General features: G+C 39.5%; 1 protein-coding gene across 6 annotated transcripts; it reads right to left on the reverse strand.

Moving 5' to 3' along the window:
• Nucleotides 1-303: 303 nt before the first annotated feature.
• On the reverse strand, nt 304-18,023 carry ANP32E (acidic nuclear phosphoprotein 32 family member E). 6 transcript variants are annotated; one of them, XM_065420335.1, is made up of 7 exons: nt 17,786-18,023; nt 14,294-14,443; nt 12,684-12,806; nt 11,043-11,208; nt 9,316-9,473; nt 6,373-6,424; nt 304-3,517 (listed from the first exon to the last, which is right to left on the reverse strand). In XM_065420335.1, exons 1-7 carry the CDS (start codon nt 17,837-17,839, stop codon nt 3,450-3,452), a joined length of 771 nt encoding a protein of 256 aa, XP_065276407.1. In that variant the 5' UTR covers nt 17,840-18,023; the 3' UTR covers nt 304-3,449. The 6 variants fall into 6 exon arrangements, with proteins under 6 accessions (XP_065276407.1, XP_065276402.1, XP_065276403.1 ...); XM_065420330.1 differs by having other exon boundaries at nt 9,316-9,470; nt 17,786-17,919; XM_065420331.1 differs by having other exon boundaries at nt 304-3,514; nt 17,786-17,919.
• Between the last annotated feature and the right edge of the window lie 1,603 nt (nt 18,024-19,626).

A 19,626-nucleotide genomic window follows, 5' to 3' on the forward strand; every position in this document is an offset into this window, starting at 1 on the left:
AAGGAAGAATTGATTCCCTCCCGCCCCCCCAACGACAACCCGACTGACATATGAACAACACTTAATGTATTTTAAAACTTGAGGGAAGTGCTATTACTTCAATAACAACATTACAAGGACAGGTAGTTGCGGTTACAAAAAAAGTACAGTGTAAGTTTCCATTAACTGAGAACAATACTGGGAAATAGCAAATACTGCTTATTCCTTTGATACAAACAAAAAATGCAGTTATTGCATGGAAGCTATATGCTAGAAAATTAATCCAATACAACAATACATTTTCAATTTATTTGAAATAATTCAGTTTGAAAAACTTTAATTTAAAATTTACAGCACACAGGGGGAAGAAACATTTTGTTACAACTAAAAGTCATCAGAAGAGTGCTGCAGGGTTTTTTTTGTTTTGTTTTATTTAACACTGTCATGGCTTTATTCAAAACACAGTTGCACAAAATCAATTACTTCAAAGTTTTTAAGGAAAGGGTTGATAAGGAACTGAACACACTATATACATACTGCCATACAAAGAGCATTAAAATAGGACAAAAACCTCTACAAAATATAAAACCCACCCTTACATATTTGCATGAAAAGACCACCCACCAAGCAAAAAAATTTTAAAAGTTATCTGGAGGCTCTATGTGTTACCTTAAAAAAAAGCTGTACTATCTTGGTTACGTGTCAAGCTGACTGGCAAATGTGGGAACTATATTTAAAATGGTAACACCGTGGAAAAGACTAAGTTACTTAGAAAGTCACAATTGCATGTGAGGCTCAGACTTTTGTCACCAGCAGCTGATGCACCACATTGTGAACTGTTTTAAAAAATGTAAGCCTGCGTGTTTTATGGAAGGATCTACTAAACCCTCCAAAGATAAGTAAATAGTTTAATCTTTATAACATTGGATGATTTAAGGCAGACTTGTTGACTGAAACAAGACTGCTGATAATTTTAGTAATTTCCATCAAAAATCTCTTAATTTCAGTTTAACTCTGTATTTAAGTACAATTTATGTATGCCTCAGTACAAGACAGTCTAGTATAACCTTTATATTGAGAGATTTTTAAGTACATATTTGTAAATAGGAAGGTTTTATCATTTGCTGAGACTAAAAAAGTTAACATTCAAAGAAACATATAGGGGGAAAACTTTGAGATAGTAAAGATGAATACAAAGCAACTGCATTGAACACAGAGCCTCCATGACAAAACAAGGGGTGTGCACTTAATTAAGTTTTTTAATTCATTTAATATCCATACAACAAACATGGGAACTTAGATTGTGGTTGCAAATGTTGTTTCACCAAGTACTTTTCTAGTGTCTTTACAGATATCCATTTAAATTTTTAACCCATTTAATCAATATATTTCCAAATCTTTTGCCAACTGCCTCATACATTCCATTCAAATGCCTTTAAAAGTTGGCTATGCTTTACAACCACATGAACTATGATTTAAGGCTCTATTAAGGAAGAAAACCAACAAGAAATTGGGCTTTGTGGACTTCTTTGCTCATGCGGTTTGTCTTAACTTGATTCAGGAATCACGTATCACATATAGGCTGTGTCTATACAAGCTAGGAATGTGATTCTCAGTAGTTCAGCCATGGCATGACTATAGCATGGGCAGTAACAGTAGGGTTTAGCAGTGCTGAGTACAAACCCACCTGAACCCTATGGGTACATACTCAGCACAGCTAAGTCATGCTGCCATGCTAAATACTATTTATATTCATGCTAGCTCAATGAGAGCTAGCACAAGTATGTGTATGCAAGCTGGAAATCACACCCTTAACTCATGCTGTAGACGTAGCCTTAAAGTCTGCCAGTGTGTGAAATGCCTTATTAAATATTTACAGGTAACTGTGCTATATGGGTGACTCCACTATACAGGTCCAGGAAATACCCCTGGTATCTTTCCACAGTTTAATCGCAGTTACTGTCAGCCAAGAAAGATATATAATAAAAAAATAGAGTCTCTTGAATAAAGCTGTGTGTGATATTTGGTTGAGTATCTATTTGAAACAATGCAAGTTAGTGTTGCATTGAGATGCCTTGTTTGAAATCCAAATTACAACTGCAAAAGAGGAGTGCTGTGTCTCTGAACTTCTATTTCGCATTGGCTCAAATGGGAAGTGAGAGAGGCCATTGGGGCAGAATTTATTAAGATCTGCCAGTCACAATTAACAGTCTGCCAGAGAAAAGCCTGGCCTGCGCATCTTCTGCACTTGCAACTGACTACGTGAAGTAGAACAAGTTCCTGTAGCTTTCCAAGATAGAAAACTAAGAACTATTTACTGTTGAAATAGGGCCTTTAATGATTAGCTGCAATCAGATACAAAAATTTAAAAAGTGACCTGCAAAGATGAGAGAATTGAGCTCACACTCATTTTTTGCCTTTTTATGCTTTATAAAGGCTTTAATTTTTTTTTTTTTTTTTTTTTTTTTTTAATTTAGAAGAGTGTTTGATGGGGATACCTGCTTGTTTTTACATTAGAAATTGAGGTCCTGTCTCACCTCAAAGACTGATAATTGGGGAACTAATGAAATGACAACATAATGAGCCAAGTGAGTGAAAGTTAAGCAAGTAGCAGGGAAAAGGAGTTTTGGTTAGACTGTTAAAAACTTTGGATTGTTTTTTAGTTTGTTTGAAATACCTATTTAAACCTCAATGACTAAACATTTTGAAGAAAGAAAGCCTTTGTTAAGGATGCCACATCTCCACCACTTCAAATTAAAGCATGAGAGCTAATATACATCCTCAAACATATCCAACAAGTCCTCCAAGCACAGTTGAAATTCAGAATAAACAGGGAAAACTAGGCCTTAAACATGTTTAGGCCTTCCTCACAAGTAATAACATAGTAAAAGAGGGCATAAGCTTCCTTCCCTCCCTCCAAAAAAATAATTCACAGGTCACTTTTTTTTTTTTTTTTTTAAAGTTAAAATAATCAAGTTGATTCCAAGTAGGACCTGTGGTCAGCTCAATTGGATATAACCAACTTTTCATTTGAAATAGACTGTTGACTTTATCACATTACAGCATCTTTGATTTCAGTTTATATATAACTTTAAAATCTTACATGAAATTCACCATATTAAACCCATGTAAAAGTCTGTCTTTTTTAATTGTGGACTAATAATGACAAACACTGCAAGCTTGTATAAAACATAAGAAGTCCAAATAAAATTCTAGGGGAAAACTTGACAATGGGTTCAGTGATTATAGGGTTGAAAGTTGTTTTCTACATATGTTCACTACCAGGCTATTACATCTTATTTGGAATGATAAAAAGGGCAAAAATAGTAAAACCACACCTTTCCTATAAAAAGTTAACATGTTATCTTCTGTAAGGACATCTATGGTACATGGAGACATACAGATCTGAATGATCACTATTGCGTATTCTGTAACTTAAAGAGTCTGGTCCTATTTATTTCTATAGTGACTTAATCATCCTCTTCCTCGCCCTCATCTTCAGGGTCTCGTTTCCTCTTCTCCCCTTGGACACCCTCTGCTGAGAAAAAGAAGTTTGTATATATTTGATTACACTCAATTTAAACATCAAGAAATTAACACGTGTTGTGCTCTTAGCTATAAAAACTAGCAGACTACTTCAAATTATCTTTCTTCTTCTTATATGCACTCATTACTATACATCTTTATGCTACTGATGGATTTTTTGAAACAACCAGTTTCTTATTTATTCTGAGTAACTCAAGCGAGACATATTAAACTGAACACTCAAACTGAACATACATTTCATACTGGAAACAGGTTATTCTTCAGTCTGATGTACATCTGAATCCTTTCATGCCTAGACTGTAAGTTACCGTATATACTCATTCATAAGCCGAATATTTTTGGTAAAAAAGTGATGCATCAAAGAGCGGGGGTCGGCTTATAAACGGGTCTACACCAAAATGTGATGATTTTAAACTCTATGGAATCATTGAATTGAATATCTAATACATTGTCGTTTTGTTTACCTGGAGCATCTGCAGGTATGGAGCCCCTCAGCTCCCTGTGGCCACGGTTCGCTGTTCCCAGCCAATGGGCGCCACTTCCCGCAACTCCCATTGGCTGGGAACAGCAAACCGTGGCCACTGGGAGCTGAGGGGCTCCGTGCCTGTGAACACTCCAGGTAAACAAAATGTCCAGGCCCGCTAGCGGCTTACCCTAACGGGCCAGGAGCCAAAGTTTGCCAACCCCTGAAATATAGGGTCGGCTTATGAAAGGGTTTTTGCTATTTTTACCTATCCATCTTGGGGGGTCCGCTTATAAACGAACGGGCTAATGAATGAGTATATATATATTCAGTAAACCAGATTATATAGAGATTTAAAATGGAGAGAAGACACATTTAACTTGATTTTGCTTTTACTAACCTACTTTTCTTAATTTTCAACAGTTTCATATAGGAAATGTGGCAATAATTAATCCAAGTGGCCTATTATGCACTCTTGTGGCCAAAATATGAAATGCAATTAAAAAAATTTAAGATTTGACATTCTCAAGCAATCATTTTCTGGCCATTTAAACATCCTCACTGACTGCTTTACTGTCACGGTAAATAAGACGAAGTGGACTGTTAACACCTTGAATGTGTCTTGAATGTCCCTTGAAATGTACATTAACTACTTATACTAAACAATCTGTTCCAGCTTGTATTTAGCTGTGACACTCTGAGTACGTTTTCCAGACCTGAAGAGCTCTGGGTAAGCTTGAAAGCTCATCTCTCTCACCAACAGAAGTTGATCCAATACAAGATATTACCTCACCCACCTTTCTCTAATATCCTGGGACCAACATGGCTACGACACTGCATAGTTCAATATCGGTGATTTTAAAATCCAGATTACAAATCTCCAAAGAGCTATTCAGTTAAGCCAAGCGTGTAGAACAAAAGTCTACTAATGCAATCAAGAATTTGTCTTCAAGTCTACATTTAATATAGAAATTGGCTTCAAAGGGCTACACAAAAACTCTTTTCACCCTGTAAATCTCTCTAAATCTGGCCAGTCCTTACTGAAAATGAGCAGAACCACATAAGTAACTCACCCAACCCATCACTGTACGTAGATGTTTACTACACAGTAGCAGGATTACACTACTGCCACTAACAGAACAATTATTATTAATCTAGTATTCAAAAACATGCTGGGCATTTTATAAACATATAAACAGACACTCTAAAAGGAGGGAAGGGGTACAATCCAAAGTTTTTCTTTTTTGCACTTTTTTTTTGGCCACCACTTTTGTCTATTTGCCATTTGATTGGCAGTTTGTTTGTAGCCTTTGCCTATTAAGTGTAAGGCTTACCCAATTTCTCGTTGATTCTTTTCATACTTATTGTATGCATAAATATACAGAAGTATCCCATTGGTACCATGCAAAGAGAACTCAATATTCTCAGACAGAGTTTAAGATCATTCCCTCTAACAATATGACATGACACTATTCCTTGATACTAGCAATACACTTCGTACCAATATATTCTCCAAGTAGGATGAATTTCCTTTATTTTTGTTAGTTAACAGGCAGCTCGTCACTTTGCTTGTTTATATTCTCAACGTTCTTAGGTCTCGAGATGAAGTCAAACAGAACTCTTTTCCCTCAGACATCTATTTCCAAGCCTTTGTCTATATTTATAGGAACTACATAAGACAGTAATGTATGGAATTTCACTTAAACTCTTTAAGAAGCTACTGAAAGAGACTAGTTGGATTTTTTCCCCCCATCTAATGGGAATGCAACCCTTAAACAGGACATTGGGTTTTGTTTTTCCTTAAATGACACCCTCTTAAAATATTTTATGCAGACGCCATGGGGGTGGTTGGGGTGGGAGGGCTTTGCAAGGGATCCCAAAAGTGCTGCTTTTAAGCCCTAACCAGGGAATTCAGACACTTCTGATGCATTATTAATGAACCTCTTTTAAACCTGCGATAAATGAAGTTTACAAAGTTCATGCAACATCCCCACCTTAGGAAGTTAGATTTTTGTAGCTCCCTCATTTGGCAACTTTCCCCTTATACACTTCAGGACACTAAAATACTTCTATAAAAATGCTTAGAAAATTGTTTTTGTTCACTTTTTCTCAAAAGTTAAGTGTTAAGATATACTGGTTAAGGGAGAAGAGATAGCTGAGCAGCCGTGCATTACTTCATATGCTAAATGCTTAACTTTTGAAATCTTTCATAACCCCATATCAGGATACCTTCTTTCCCTGTGTTTACATACCTTCAAACAGACCAGCTAGACAGACATAATTTATACTAAATGGACTGCTAGTCTCAACCTCCTAAATTACAGAAGTTGAAAGAATCAATTCAGAAAGGTTCTGAAACATGCTACTTTCACAGTGAAACTTACCTTCTTCCTCATCACCTCTTTCTTCAACATAGTCGTCGTCATCTTCTTCATCCTTCACAATATGAAATATTTAATCAGATTTTTAAAAATTGCAGTATACCTAGGGTTAGTTTAAGCACCCTATACTTTAGAGAAAACTGAACAAAGCATTTATTCTGTTTAGTGATCACATTCTGTATTTACTTTCTTTCAGTTTATTACTATACAGCTGTATGAAGACAGGAGGCCAAATTCTTCTCTATATTGCACTTAACTGGGTTGCACAGATATATAAAATCAGAATTTGGCCTGTAGTCTGAGTTTTTTCTGGTTACTTCCCATTTATCAGTCCTTTGTGATGCCACCAGGAACTTCCTTAATGTGTCATTTTGTAAGACAGTACAACAAATAAGCTTTTATCAAAATGTTACAGAAATAGAGGATTTGTGAAAATATATGGAGAAACTATGGCAGCAAGAAAAGATGAACTAGGAACAGATCTAATTTTTTGCTACTAACGTCAATAAAGAAAAAAAAATAGTCAATGTCAGAGTTGTTTCTAAACAAGGAGAAGCAAGTTGCTCTTTCAGATTTGCAGTTGGCAAATTGGCTTAAATTGGACCAACTTGTTACTGCAAACCCCAGACAAGATCACACAACGTTGTGAGATCTCTGCAGTACAGCAAGATTCGATGAAAAACTGAACCTTATTTACTAAAGCAGTAACTGCTAATGTTATACACATTAATTACATTACACCATCTGGTAAAAATTTGAAGGCATTACAGTTAAAATTTTATCTATAATTTTGTCTTTAAACACAAAACAAATTTAAGACAGGCTCTTGCTGAATTTATAAGGGAAGCTTTGAATTAGACTACTTATTTCAAGGTCTGGTTTATATGGCATATAATTTGGCTGATTCTAGCCCTCATTTATGCTTTCCAAAATATGATAAAAATCTGACCAGCTTGGACTTCCCGAATTGCATGCTCAATATAGGCCACTATCAGTAGCAAATAAAAAGCATCCTCACTATCTAGCTCTGTTGTGCTACCATGGTTTCCAACTCCTCTAAAGCCCTTTTTAATGCATGCTGTAATTCCTTGTCGCCCAAAAGCAATTGTATAGAGACGCTACTGACTCATTGAAGATTTTAACATTGAAGAATTTCTGTTCTCTTTCCAAACCCTTGTTTGTCCATTCTCCAGAGGAATTTCCAAAAGGTTCTTACTCAACTCCTCAAATCAAATTTAGTTCTACCTTCTTGTAGTGACTTTCAGCGATCACCTCCTCAAAACCTTTTATCAGAGCATTGAGATTACAGAATTCTGTAAGACTATACAAAGCACTGAAAGTTCTATAAACACTTCATTATGATTAATAAAATGAAGACCACCAAAGAACAGGGGTTCTCAAACTGTGGTGTATGTATCACTGGTGGTACATGCACAACAGTCATGTGGAATGCAGGTTGGTTTGAAGAATAATATAGGTTGAACCTCTCTAGTCCGGCACCCTTGGGACCTGACCAGTACCTAACCAGAGAATTTGCCGAACGACGGGAGGTCAATATTGTAGCGAGCGAGTCTCTCTTTATTTTTATCTCAACGAGGCGAATAAACGGAACAACACTTGTGATGCTGCCTGGCCAAGGCTTACCAGCTCTCTTCATAACAAAGTGTTAGTATTGTTACACAGTTTTACTGTATTGGCACAAGGAAATAAATAGATAAAGCATAAAAAACACAAAATAAAATCATGCCGGACCGAGCGTGCCGAACTAGAGAGATTCAACCTGTATTAAAATAAGAATCTGTTATAACTACACTGAAAAGTTATGAAGGTGGTATTCCAAATACTTTTGGTTCTAAATGTAGTACAGAAGGTCTCAAGAGTGTGAGAACTGCTGCTATACAGAAACAAAAATAAATACACTTCCTCCATACAAAAAACAGGTTAAGTGTCTAGTTGTTAGAGACAGGATTCCTGTGTTTTATTGCTAACTGCCACTGATTCATGTAGCCATGATTAGGTCACCTCACTTCTTCCTGCGCTTAGTTCACACATCTAAACTTACCAGCCTCTCTCAATAAGCTTGTGTTAGTGAATGTTTGTAAAGGTCTCTGAGATCCTTGAATTAAGGTGGTAATTTTGATACTAGCTTTGCAGAAGTGCTGAGAGGAGTTACAGATGAACCAAGGGGATAAAAATTCCACCCCATGTAAAATAGGATTAGTTACAAAAAGCTTGATTCCCCCCCATGTTTAATTTTAATGTTACTCAGATAAAGTAGCATTGACTATTATTGTTGCTACTGTAGATTACCTAGTCAAAAACAAGGATATTTTCTTCACTTTGTCTATAAAAAAAAAAGGGGTTATCTACTTTACTCCAAAAAATATTCTAATCTGACAGTTTAGTTGGTAGTAGTGTACAATTTCAACATGGGGGAGGGGAGAGAGGGTCTTGATTTTTCTAGCTTACAGAAATTGCAGACATTTTTCATTTTAGGTGGTGGGATGGAAGTTTAGAAAAATCAAAGCCATATTCTTGAGAGACATGCAGAGATATTTAGTTGATAGGCAACATTCATGCTCAACTAAGTACACTGGACCCTCGCTAGAACGCGTGTCTATATAGCGCGAATTCGCATATAACGCGGTCGCGGCCATGGATCCCAAATTTAATTACTTTAATTGCAATTCATTTTAACGCGGTACCACGCATGGATCCCAAATCCCGTGTTCTAGCGAGGGTCCAGTGTACTTCAGAGAAAGAACTTTATCAGCAAAATCTAAAGTGGTCTGTTGCTTTACATACAATGCTAGATTTATAAGAATCAGTTTCTACAAAACGCACCCGTGTTTAGCCATATAGCCTCACGAAAATCCTAAATCCCAGAAACAGAGTTTGTGAAATTAAAACTTCTTGGACTGAGTAGCTGAAAAAGTATAAATTTACCTGAATCTCCTCTTTCATCAGATATGAAAGGCCCACTTCCTCCTCCTCTTCTTCACCCTCCCCCAAATCTGAACCTCCATCATCTTCATCATCATCCTCTTCATACTCTCCTGGTGGACCAGCTTCATCCTCATCTTCATCATCATCCTCATCTCCTTCTGAAAGAAAGGAAATAGTTCCATATATCCTTGCTTAAAACTTGATGATTTGTTCATAAACTCATCTTACATGCTTCCCAAAAACTTAAGACAACTCAGTTAAGAGGTCTTCTCCGGAAATTTTAAAAAATGGACAGCATCCTGGAGAAAAGAGAGACTATTTAAAATATATGAAGACTATAAATGTATAAAACAGAACTTAACAAGCATTTAGATACCAAGGGTGATAGGGCAAGGTCCCTGATCCTGCAAGTGACTCTTCTGCACATGCAGATCCCTAAGCCTGCAGCGATCCTCAGAGAAGTCAGAGGGAAAGGGGGAGGAGGGGTGTCTGCTGCACAGAGTCACTTGTAGATCAAGGTCTAAAATTTAAAAGGACAGCCAGCTTAACACAATACTCTTGACTGAATTTTATTTCCTATTAGTTCCAGGAAACACCTACAGTCTAGAGAAGAGATCTCATTTTTATTTTGTACATTTGCAGCAGCACATAGCCACTTTGACAGTTTCTCTCAAATAGGCAGTTTTGTATAGGGTATTTTATGCAGCTACAGGGAAAGACATTTTAAATGCAAGTGTGAACCACAAAGGCTGGCAGGTGGAATTTAAGGACAGGTTTAGTATCAAACTATTTTTTAAACTTTTTTTAAATTTACTAAAATTTCTGGTTGATGCCTATTAAGAGATTTTCAGATGCTATTAGGTTTACTTATCTTTTGTTTACACTTTCAAAATAGAGCATTTGACACATTTAGCTTCTCTTTGGTGACATTCTCTTAAAGCACACAATTCAGATTTAAGTATGAAGACAGATCTAATTTAAAGCGAAGTACAATCCACCAGAATAGCAGCATGGAGACACTCATGGACAGCTCTATGTGAAACAAACATTTCAGATGTCTTTCATAACTCTTCGGACCACGATCACTAAAGCTAACCGTATTTAAAGAAAGGCTTGCATTGAAATCAATGCAGAAATTGTAATAACTTTGCACTTCTACAGAGCCTTCCATCTAATTTCAGAACCATTTATAAACAAACATGAATGAATTAGCCCTCAATAGCAACGAAGAAGGTGGTATCCCTATTTTAGCAATAAGGAAAACCGATGCTTGAGGTCACAAGGGGATTCCAATACTAGCTCTGCCACAGGCCTCCTGTTCATTGACTCCCACTCTTGTGATACAAGTATGCTTACTGAAATATAATTTCCACGTAGATCAGATACGAAGTGAGAAAACCCTCCTCAAAACAGCTTTAACAAAATGGACTACCACTAGCTCGCTTACTTATTACTTTTAACGTAATCATATCTTTACTCAAGTACAAGCCTCTCTCATCTAACAAGAATTGCAAAACATTCTTGACTATGTTCTGAGTGCAGTTCTTCCTATTATAACTCAGCATAAGCATCATTTGAATGAGTGAATGCTACAGATCTATACTGCAAAAATGTAGCTTATGTTATTGTGCTACTGAAGTCCAAGAGTCACTCTAGTCTCAACTTTAGATATTGATAATGTATAGTATATTTTTAGTTATTAGCTATAGCACATTTAGAAAAATTACCCTCATCTTCCTCCTCTTCTGAGTCAGGTGCCTCGTTATCTTCCTGATCAAATCCATCTAGGTATGTGATTTGGTGAAGCAGCTCAAAAACGCTTTCTCTGTAATCCTCCAGGTTTGTGATCTCACAATTGAACAAGTCGAGACTCTTCAAGTTTTTAAGATTTTGCTGAAAATGAAGAATTAAGAGTACTCATCTTTTTCTTCCAGTTAACACACACTAACTACTTGGTACCTTGAACCTTTGTCAAGTTGCAAGTCTTAGCCTAAACATAATAGGCTGTGTACTCAGCTACACAATTTACTTTGTAGTCACCACCTTGGTCCTCCATTCTCTGCAATGACTCCCCTTTATATATATACACACAGAGTTCAGTATAAAGTCTCTGTTCTGATAATTATAAAAGCCCCCCATAAGGTCACTAAGATATCACTTGTCCCTCTGCATCCATGAGCTTTCTTAACAGCTATCTTCCACGAGAAGAGTGAAACTATTCAGGAGGTGGCTTGCGAGGGCAGAAGCGAGAACTTAAGACAGGCACTGGACCTACTCTGTGGAACTTACCCCTCATTTCTACACAAATACAAAACTACTCACTCACACAAGCCAATCCCTAGGAGCTAATCAACCTATTTCTCCTATAAACTTAGAAGAAATAAAGGTGGGGTTTTCCCCCCCCCTGTTTTTTAGATACCCAAGAGTGGCTCCGATCCTGCAATTAAAGGGGTCATTACATCAAAACACACTACAGAACTTGTAGTGCTCCATGGAAGAGTCTATAACACCAGCTGGCGTGCAGCAAGCCAGGGTACACCTAACAGACCTTGCAGATAAGCTTAAAAAGAGTTCTAGTACAAGTGACTCCCAAACTTTTCCCATACTGCAGAACATCTCTTCAAAAAGATAGTGGGAGGTGTCCATGAAACTCTCAGTCACTTAACATTCTTGTAGCAACTATAACTGCTTACACAGAAAAGTAATTAGGCAAGTAATTATTGTATTTTTAGTTTCTTTCGGTGTATTTTAGCAACTGAAAGACAAGGAGGATCAGCAATATATAGATAGCCAGCACTACACGGACTACAGACCACAGTTTGACAACCTCTGATCTGGTCTATGCCCCGGCTAACACAGGATAGCTTCCGATAGTAAATTTTCAAATACTATCTTGATTGAACTATGGGATGATGAATTTATTACAGCATAGTTATTCAATACAGGACTGATTGGGATACTGACAAATTTAGAAAGAAAACACCCAAGTGTTACTTGAACTGGCAAAAAAACCTGAAGTATGGAAAAAGTAAACAATATTTTGCTCTCTGGATACCTTTCAGTTTTGTTGAATCTATACACAGGCAGCTAAACCACCCAGTTCATTATTGTTTTGTATTTTACTGATCTCCTATGTAACACTAGCTTAAACCCCATTTATTGCATTTATTCATTGTACTTGTAAGGCATTCCTATTGTCAGCCACTTACAACCAATACTATTGTGTTCAATATTATGATCTCCTTTTTTTTTTTAACCTTTGATACTTTTTTTTTTTTTTAAATTTAGAGATTTAACAGTGCCTTACAAGTCTTTAAAAACCAAAACAAAACACCAAAACAAAACCAAAAAAACTACTTTATACTTACAAGGGCTTCCACAGTGCTAAGATCTTTGATTTTGTTGCCACTTAGATTTAGGTATGTGAGATTCGGACATTTTTCTGCCAGGACTTCCAGGCCTCCTGAAATGATGTTGTCACTCAATTCCAACTATTATACACAAAAATTGGATAATTAGATGGTTGGTTTCACTGCTGTCGAAATTAAGAGCTTGTATTTTATTATAACAATATTGAGGGGAGGGATAGCTCAGTGGTTTGAGTATTGGGCTGCTAAACCCAGGGTTGTGAGTTCAATCCTTGAGGGGGCCATTTAGGAATCTGGGGCAAAAATCTGTCTGGGGATTGGTCCTGCTTTGAGCAGGGGGTTGGACTAGATGACCTCCTGAGGTCCCTTCCAACCCTGATATTCTAGGAACAATAAATGCATCACAAGACCACTTGACTTCCTATAAAACCTTCAGACTACTTACATAAAATAAAGTTTGCTTAAAAACAAAGGAACCTATATTGTTATGTGTACATATTTCCAAAGCCTAACATATTACTTATTTCCACAGCACTTTACTATGTGCCTGGTCCAGATAATTCATTTAAGTTTCATACTTGGGTCCCCATCCTTCACTTTAAGTCTGTGTGGTCCCATTGACTACAACTGGACTATTCACACTTAGCAGTTAGTTTATCATATGCTTAAATTTTTTCAGGATTGGGACCTTACATTTTTAGCAGGAAGTGAAACCTGACATTAGATCCTTGTACAGGTTTTATTTAGACATAATGGGCAAAATCCTGGTTCCATTAGTCATGGGTGAAACTCTCAGTTACTCCAATAGAACTGATGTTTCATCCTCTGGATGGGTTTTCACCTAATATATTTCATCTCCAGCCCCTCCCTCTCTCTTTCTATTCAACTGCATGAAATATCTTTAACCTAACCATAAAAGTAAAAAGTAATATTGTACTTTTGATCACTGCCTCAGACATTAATCGGTGCAAGTTACATGTGTTAATTGTCAATCTGTTTGAAAGACTACTTTGAAGTTTACAGAAATTACAAAGGATAATTTTTAATTTGAAGCAATTAGGTTCAGGATCTCAGATCTCATTTTTAAATTAGTTATGCACATGACAGAATACACACATGAATGACCTTGTATGAATATTATCGGTGTATTTTATTAATAAAATAAATAATTAAAAGCCACAGCATCAATGAAAATGCTACTATCATGAGAAGGATATACCAGAAACTAATTTCTAGTGTTGAATAGATAAGCCACTTATTGTTCCAAGAGTTCTTGGACAAGAATAATTTGAACATAATTTAAAAATACCCACAACAATTTTAAATCTTGAAAAGTTTAAACTGGTATAATTTCACAGCCCTGCAAACACATTTTAGTAAGACATTTCAATATGACGCAAATGTGATTGTGAATACTGAAAGGGTACAAGAAGCTGTGTTAACCAAAGATTTTTACATAAAGAGGTGTATACATTTGGCAAAAGAGAACTGACTTTTAGTCTGGAGATACCAAGTATCAGAGGGGTAGCCGTGTTAGTCTGTATCCACAAAAACGAGAAGTCCGGTGGCACCTTAAAGTCTAACAGCCTTTAAAGTCTAGAGATACATACCTTTCGGAGCTTACTTAAGGTGGGGAGTCTGGCCAGTGATGTCAGTTCTACATTGGCCATACTGAGAAACTCTAGCTCTTTAAATGACTCATTCAGGCCTTCAATTTCACCATTGCTGGATCGACAGTTATCAAGTACCAACTCTGTCACCTTCAAACAGAATATAAAGTCATTCTTAGGGTTAATGAAGACCATTAAGCATGCTGAACTTTATCTAAACCACCAACAGCTTGAAGAGTTAACCAATTAAGACAACATGTTTTATTTTTCACTTAGGCAAAAACTGAAATTATCAGAGGCCTACAGTCACCACAATTAACATTGCCAACCTACTAAAAAAGTACATAGTGTATATTTGCAGCAGTCGAGTCTGAAGCATGGTCATATAAAAAGGAATATATGTAAGAGGCAAACTTTAACATGTAAATGGTCAGAAATATATGGCTTCAGACAACACAACCAAAATGATGCACGTGGGCCTTTATATGGATAGAAACATAGGAGTTGCCAAACCAGATCAGATCAATGGTCCATCAAATAAAGTATCCTGTTTCAGATAAAGGACAGTACCAGATGCATCAGAGGAAGGTGCAAGGAACCCTATGCACACTGGACAATTAAGGAATAATATGCCAATAAAGGAAATGCCATCACTTAAGTGGTTAGCTTATATCCAGAAGCATGAACGTTTAATATCCCCAAATTTTGTTAATTCTACTAATTTAACTGGATATTCTCATTACCCATAAAAGAACCTAATCCTTTTCCAAATCCTACTAAAGCTCTTCGCCTCAATATCTTGTGGCAGTGAGTTCCACAGGTTAATTATGCGTTAAAGTATTTCCTTCTATGGGTTTTAAATGTGTTACTCTGTTTCACAGAATGTCTTATATTTACCCTTTCTCATAATAAGATTGCCTAATTAACCTTCTTTATACCATTTACTGTTTTGTATACCCCTCTTGTGGGTTATAACAGGCATGGGCACTACATTTCCCCACAAAACTCTGACATTTTAAATGTCCTAGCTGGGGGGGGGGGGAGAGGGAGAGGGAGAAAGGATCCAGCCCAATATTAGTATGTAAAGTTCAGCTTTGAAATAAGGGTGGCTCTGAAGAACATCACACTTGTTGACTGACGACTTATTGGTCATTTTGGTGGATAATAGACAAATAAGAGGTACAAAATGTAGAGCCTTATTTCACATCACTACAGAGAGGGGAAAGTACAAGTGGCATCTTGGCTTTAGTCTTACTTTTGTGAGTTTGAGCTAAAGCCTCAACATTGTTTTAAATAAAATGTGTAGAGGTTTTTTCTGTAAAAACAAAAACAAACAAATATTTTATAAAACACTGGAACTATTCTGTTGGGGCTACTCCAGTCTCTTCAGTTAAATGTTTATGCTAATCTAAATGCATATTTAGGCTTTTAAAAACATCTGGCCCAGAAATTATCAAACTATGTATTGTTTATTCAACTAATGTTTTTTATGCACTTCTACATTCACAGTAAATCAGGTCAATCTCTCAGCCTGGCACTAAGTAACAACACTTTCTGATATCAACCTATCTGGACTTTACTCTTGGGGCACCTAGACATACTGGTCAATAGCATTCTTACTGACCTAAATGCAAAAACATCTGCTGGAGCCACAAATCATTTGTTGGCTGAGTTCAACAGCAGGGAAGCGAAGACTGCAAGTTGATCACACAGCAGTCAATGAAATTACCATAGGAGATTAACTGTACCTCACCCCCCTAAAAAAGTAGAGTGCACCAAAATCCTTCCCAATGCAGAACACAACATATATAAATGAGTATGATCATCTGAAAATGACTGCCTTAAACTTCTGTTAAATACATTTGTTTGAAGTTCCAGACAAGCTATAGGAACACACTTATCTATATACAATTGAATCTTACAATGTAAGCACACACCCTGGGCTCCCCCATTTAAGAAGAGGTTCATTATGATTAGAATTGCTTTTATCTGCCTGAAGAGGAAATAAAACGTTAAGAAAAATATTTGACATGCAATCTGCACATTGCAATGCACTTCAGCACTTTCATCCTACTTCGCTATACAAGAAACAAAAAGTTTCACTATAAGCAGGTTCCATTTCCACTGGACTTTTGTTTTGAAGTTAAGTTAGAGCGGCAGGGGCTGGCGTTCTCTGCAGCACTCTACACCTCCAGTCCACTCCCATCACAGAGTTACTTAGAGGAGCTACCTGACTCTAGCTGCATGGCGGGCATAGAGACGCGAACCCTGTTGTACGTGACCTCGCAAAACCGAACCTTATTGCTTGGTGGGTGGAGGTACAAACGAGAAGCCTATCTTGTCTCTGATGACTGAGCAGGACCTAACAGCAATCGCCTTATCTGCCTTTAGCCATTAGGAAGGCCGGTTATAAGCAGTATGATTTCAAGGAAAAGAGAGGAGGGTGCCATTACCCCATCATGCGCTCACTGGGCAGAGCTGAAAACTCAGGGAAGGAAGGGGTGGGAAGGAGAAAGAAGAGAATAAAAACGATGTAATTCAAAATAAACAGCTCCAAATGTCAGAAGAGAAAGAAGGGGGGGAAAGCATTTTACAAAGAGGTTTTATAAAAATTGCCTGCCTCTTGCAGATTACTGGAAAAGGACTGCAGGAAATCAGTCATGTACCCAGACAGTTCTAAAATGGATTCGGTGCAACTCTGACCTGTTTACAATATCCACGTAGTAGAAGTTAAAAATAAATAAGGCAAATCACGGCAGCGATGGCAACCAGAAGAGGGATCATAAAAGTTACGGATTCCAACGTGTTCATCAGCCCCAAAAAGCAGCTCTAGCTTGAAGGGTCGTAAAAAACCTCCCCAAACCCTACAGATACTGAAGCATGGTGGGTGACCCACATTTTCCCGTGCACAAGAGTTAAGTTAGCAGAGAAGGCGGGGAAAGGAGAAAGAAGTTCTCACTCTAAATCCAGCACTGACACCAAACGGGGAAACACCCTTAATTTCAATCGAGAACTAGCCTGCAAAAAGCTAAGAAGGGAGTCCCCCAAACGTGGGCGACCCCGATCCGCAGCTCCGAGAAGGGGCTGCCGGGGGAGGGTGTTAATTTCTGCTCTCGGGTCACCCCGAGGACCCTCTTAGACCGTGCCAATCGCCCGGGGCAGGGGGCCCATCCCAGGCACGGGCTGCCCCACTTGTCCAGCGCCGCGCTCGCTTTGCCGGGGCTGGACGCCCGGCCACGGGGTGGGAGTGGGGGGGCAGGCGGAGAGGGCTGCGGAGACACCGCGGCGGTCTGCGGAACAGCCAGGGGTTACGCGGGTGCACAAGCCGCCTCCCCAGGAACCTTTCGAAGCTCGAGGCGGAGGGAAGGGGGGGGGGAGGAAACGCAGCGGCCTCGCAGCGCCGAGGCGCCCGGCCCCACGTGGCGGCTGCCCCCCGGGCGATGTATCAGCTGTTCAGCAATGGGGAGCCGGGGGGGCGTCACGTCCCCTCACCTTCTCCGGGGCCCGATTCCTCAACTCCAGCGTGATGCGCTTCTTCATCTCCATCTCCCCCCCTCCCTGAGGCCCCCGCGCCGCGAGGGAGGGACGCGCCGCCGGGCCGACGCCGCTGTTGCAAATGGAGGCAAGAGTTGGGGCTCGAACTCCTCCAGCAGCCGCCCCACCCCCTCCCCTGGTACAAACACGCAGCTCCTGCCTCCTCAATGGCCGCTCGCGCACTGAGCCTCCATGACACGGCGCTCGGGGCCCCCTCCCGGACGCCCCGCCTTCGCGGAAGCGTTGCCTCCCCGCCACCCATTGGCCCAGAAGGGCTTCACTTCGGGGCGAGGGGATTGGCTCCTCCGGACGCCCGTCAAAGTGCGCCTCTTTCGAGCCCCGCGCGGCGCGGCGCTTTTCCTGTCTTTGTGGGCTTGGCGCGCGGCTAGCCCATGTGGTCTCCACCGCAGGGGTAGGGTCCTGCCTAGTGCACGCGTGTGTAGACAGCTGACGTAAGGGGTGCCTTGTGTATGGCCGTGGTACAGGTATGCGCGAAACTTGCAAGGCAAAACTACATTAAATAAATATCTGTGCCCTCCCAGGCTCGGGTACAAACTGGTTTCTGGCCCCAGTGCCCAAACTCCATTGGCTAAATTGAGACCATTTAGCACTTATTTTGTGTTCTACAAATTTAGGGTCAGGGCTGGGGCAGAGTGTTGGGGTGCAGGAGAGGATGGGTGTGCTGGCTCTGGGAGGGGGCTTAGGGCTGGTTTGGGGTGCTGGCTCTGGGAGGGGGCTCGGGGCTGGGGCTTGGCGTGCAGGAAGGGGTTTGGGGTGCTGGCTCTGGGAAGGGGTTGGGGGTTGGGGTACGGCCTCCCGCTGGGCAGCACTTACCTTTAAGGCAGGCTCCCTGCCTACCCCGGCCCCACGCCGCTCCTGGAAGGGGCCAACATTTTGTGATGATGCTCCTTTGTGAGAGCTGTGGCAAGCAACAAGAGAGTTTGCTCTCTGCCTTAATCTCTCTAACTAGAGTTAATTCTTGAGTCAGAATTGCTTTCTAGGAAATGGGTATTAGTGTTTGGGCTGAAATTCCTGAAATGGGATCGCCTATATGCTGTTTGTGATCATCTCTGTTCAAGGATTTATATAGTGTAAAATAAACAATTTGCACTAAGAATATACCCAGAATCCACATCACTGATTTCTCCTATGGACAGCGGACCTGCAATGTCCTGACATCTGCGACTGCCTTGCACACGGGCAACATAAGGACCTCAAAGCATCTTTTAAAAAGATTAACATATCTACGAGAAAGGTATTATTAGACACCTTTTACAGATGGGTAAACAAAGGCCTGGTCTACACTGGGGGGGGATCGATCTAAGATTCGCAACTTCAGCTACGAGAAAAGTCGACTTCAGCTACGCTAATCTTAGATCGACTTAAAATTACTTACTTTGCGTCCTCGCGGCGCAGGATCGACGGCCTCGGCTCCCCCGTCTACTTTGCTTCCGCCTCTCACCGAGCTGGAGTTCAGCAGTTGATGGGAGAGCGATCGGGGATCGATTTATCGCGCCTTCGCTACCCAGCGGGTAGTGTAGACATACCCAAAGGGACAAATACATCAACTTCTCCAAGCCCATGTAAGTCAGTGGTAGGACTGGGAAAAGAATCCATAAGCCTTAATGGCTAGCCTCCCTGCTCTAACTACTACACAGTACACCACCTTAGAACACAATCATGTGCAGGTGACTAAAACTATGCAGGATGTGGCATGGGGAAAATAGATGTATAAACAAGCCTTATATTCAGCTGCTTTTGCTAAAGTACTTAAATGAGGATGATTCTTTCCTTTTTAG

This window comes from Emys orbicularis, chromosome 20, assembly GCF_028017835.1.
Source record: "Emys orbicularis isolate rEmyOrb1 chromosome 20, rEmyOrb1.hap1, whole genome shotgun sequence".
NCBI classification, from domain to species: domain Eukaryota; kingdom Metazoa; phylum Chordata; order Testudines; family Emydidae; genus Emys; species Emys orbicularis.

What these genes read in the sequence shown, in the direction of transcription:
- ANP32E (XM_065420335.1), bottom strand. Translation starts at nt 17,839, where the DNA reads ATGGAGATGAAGAAGCGCATCACGCTGGAGTTGAGGAATCGGGCCCCG. An exon ending in AGAAGAGGAGGAAGATGAGG is followed by an intron (nt 9,474 to 11,042) that starts GTAATTTTTCTA and finishes CCTTTCTTTCAG; the next exon opens with AAGGAGATGAGGATGATGAT. An exon ending in AAGAGGTGATGAGGAAGAAG is followed by an intron (nt 3,518 to 6,372) that starts GTAAGTTTCACT and finishes TCTTTTTCTCAG; the next exon opens with CAGAGGGTGTCCAAGGGGAG.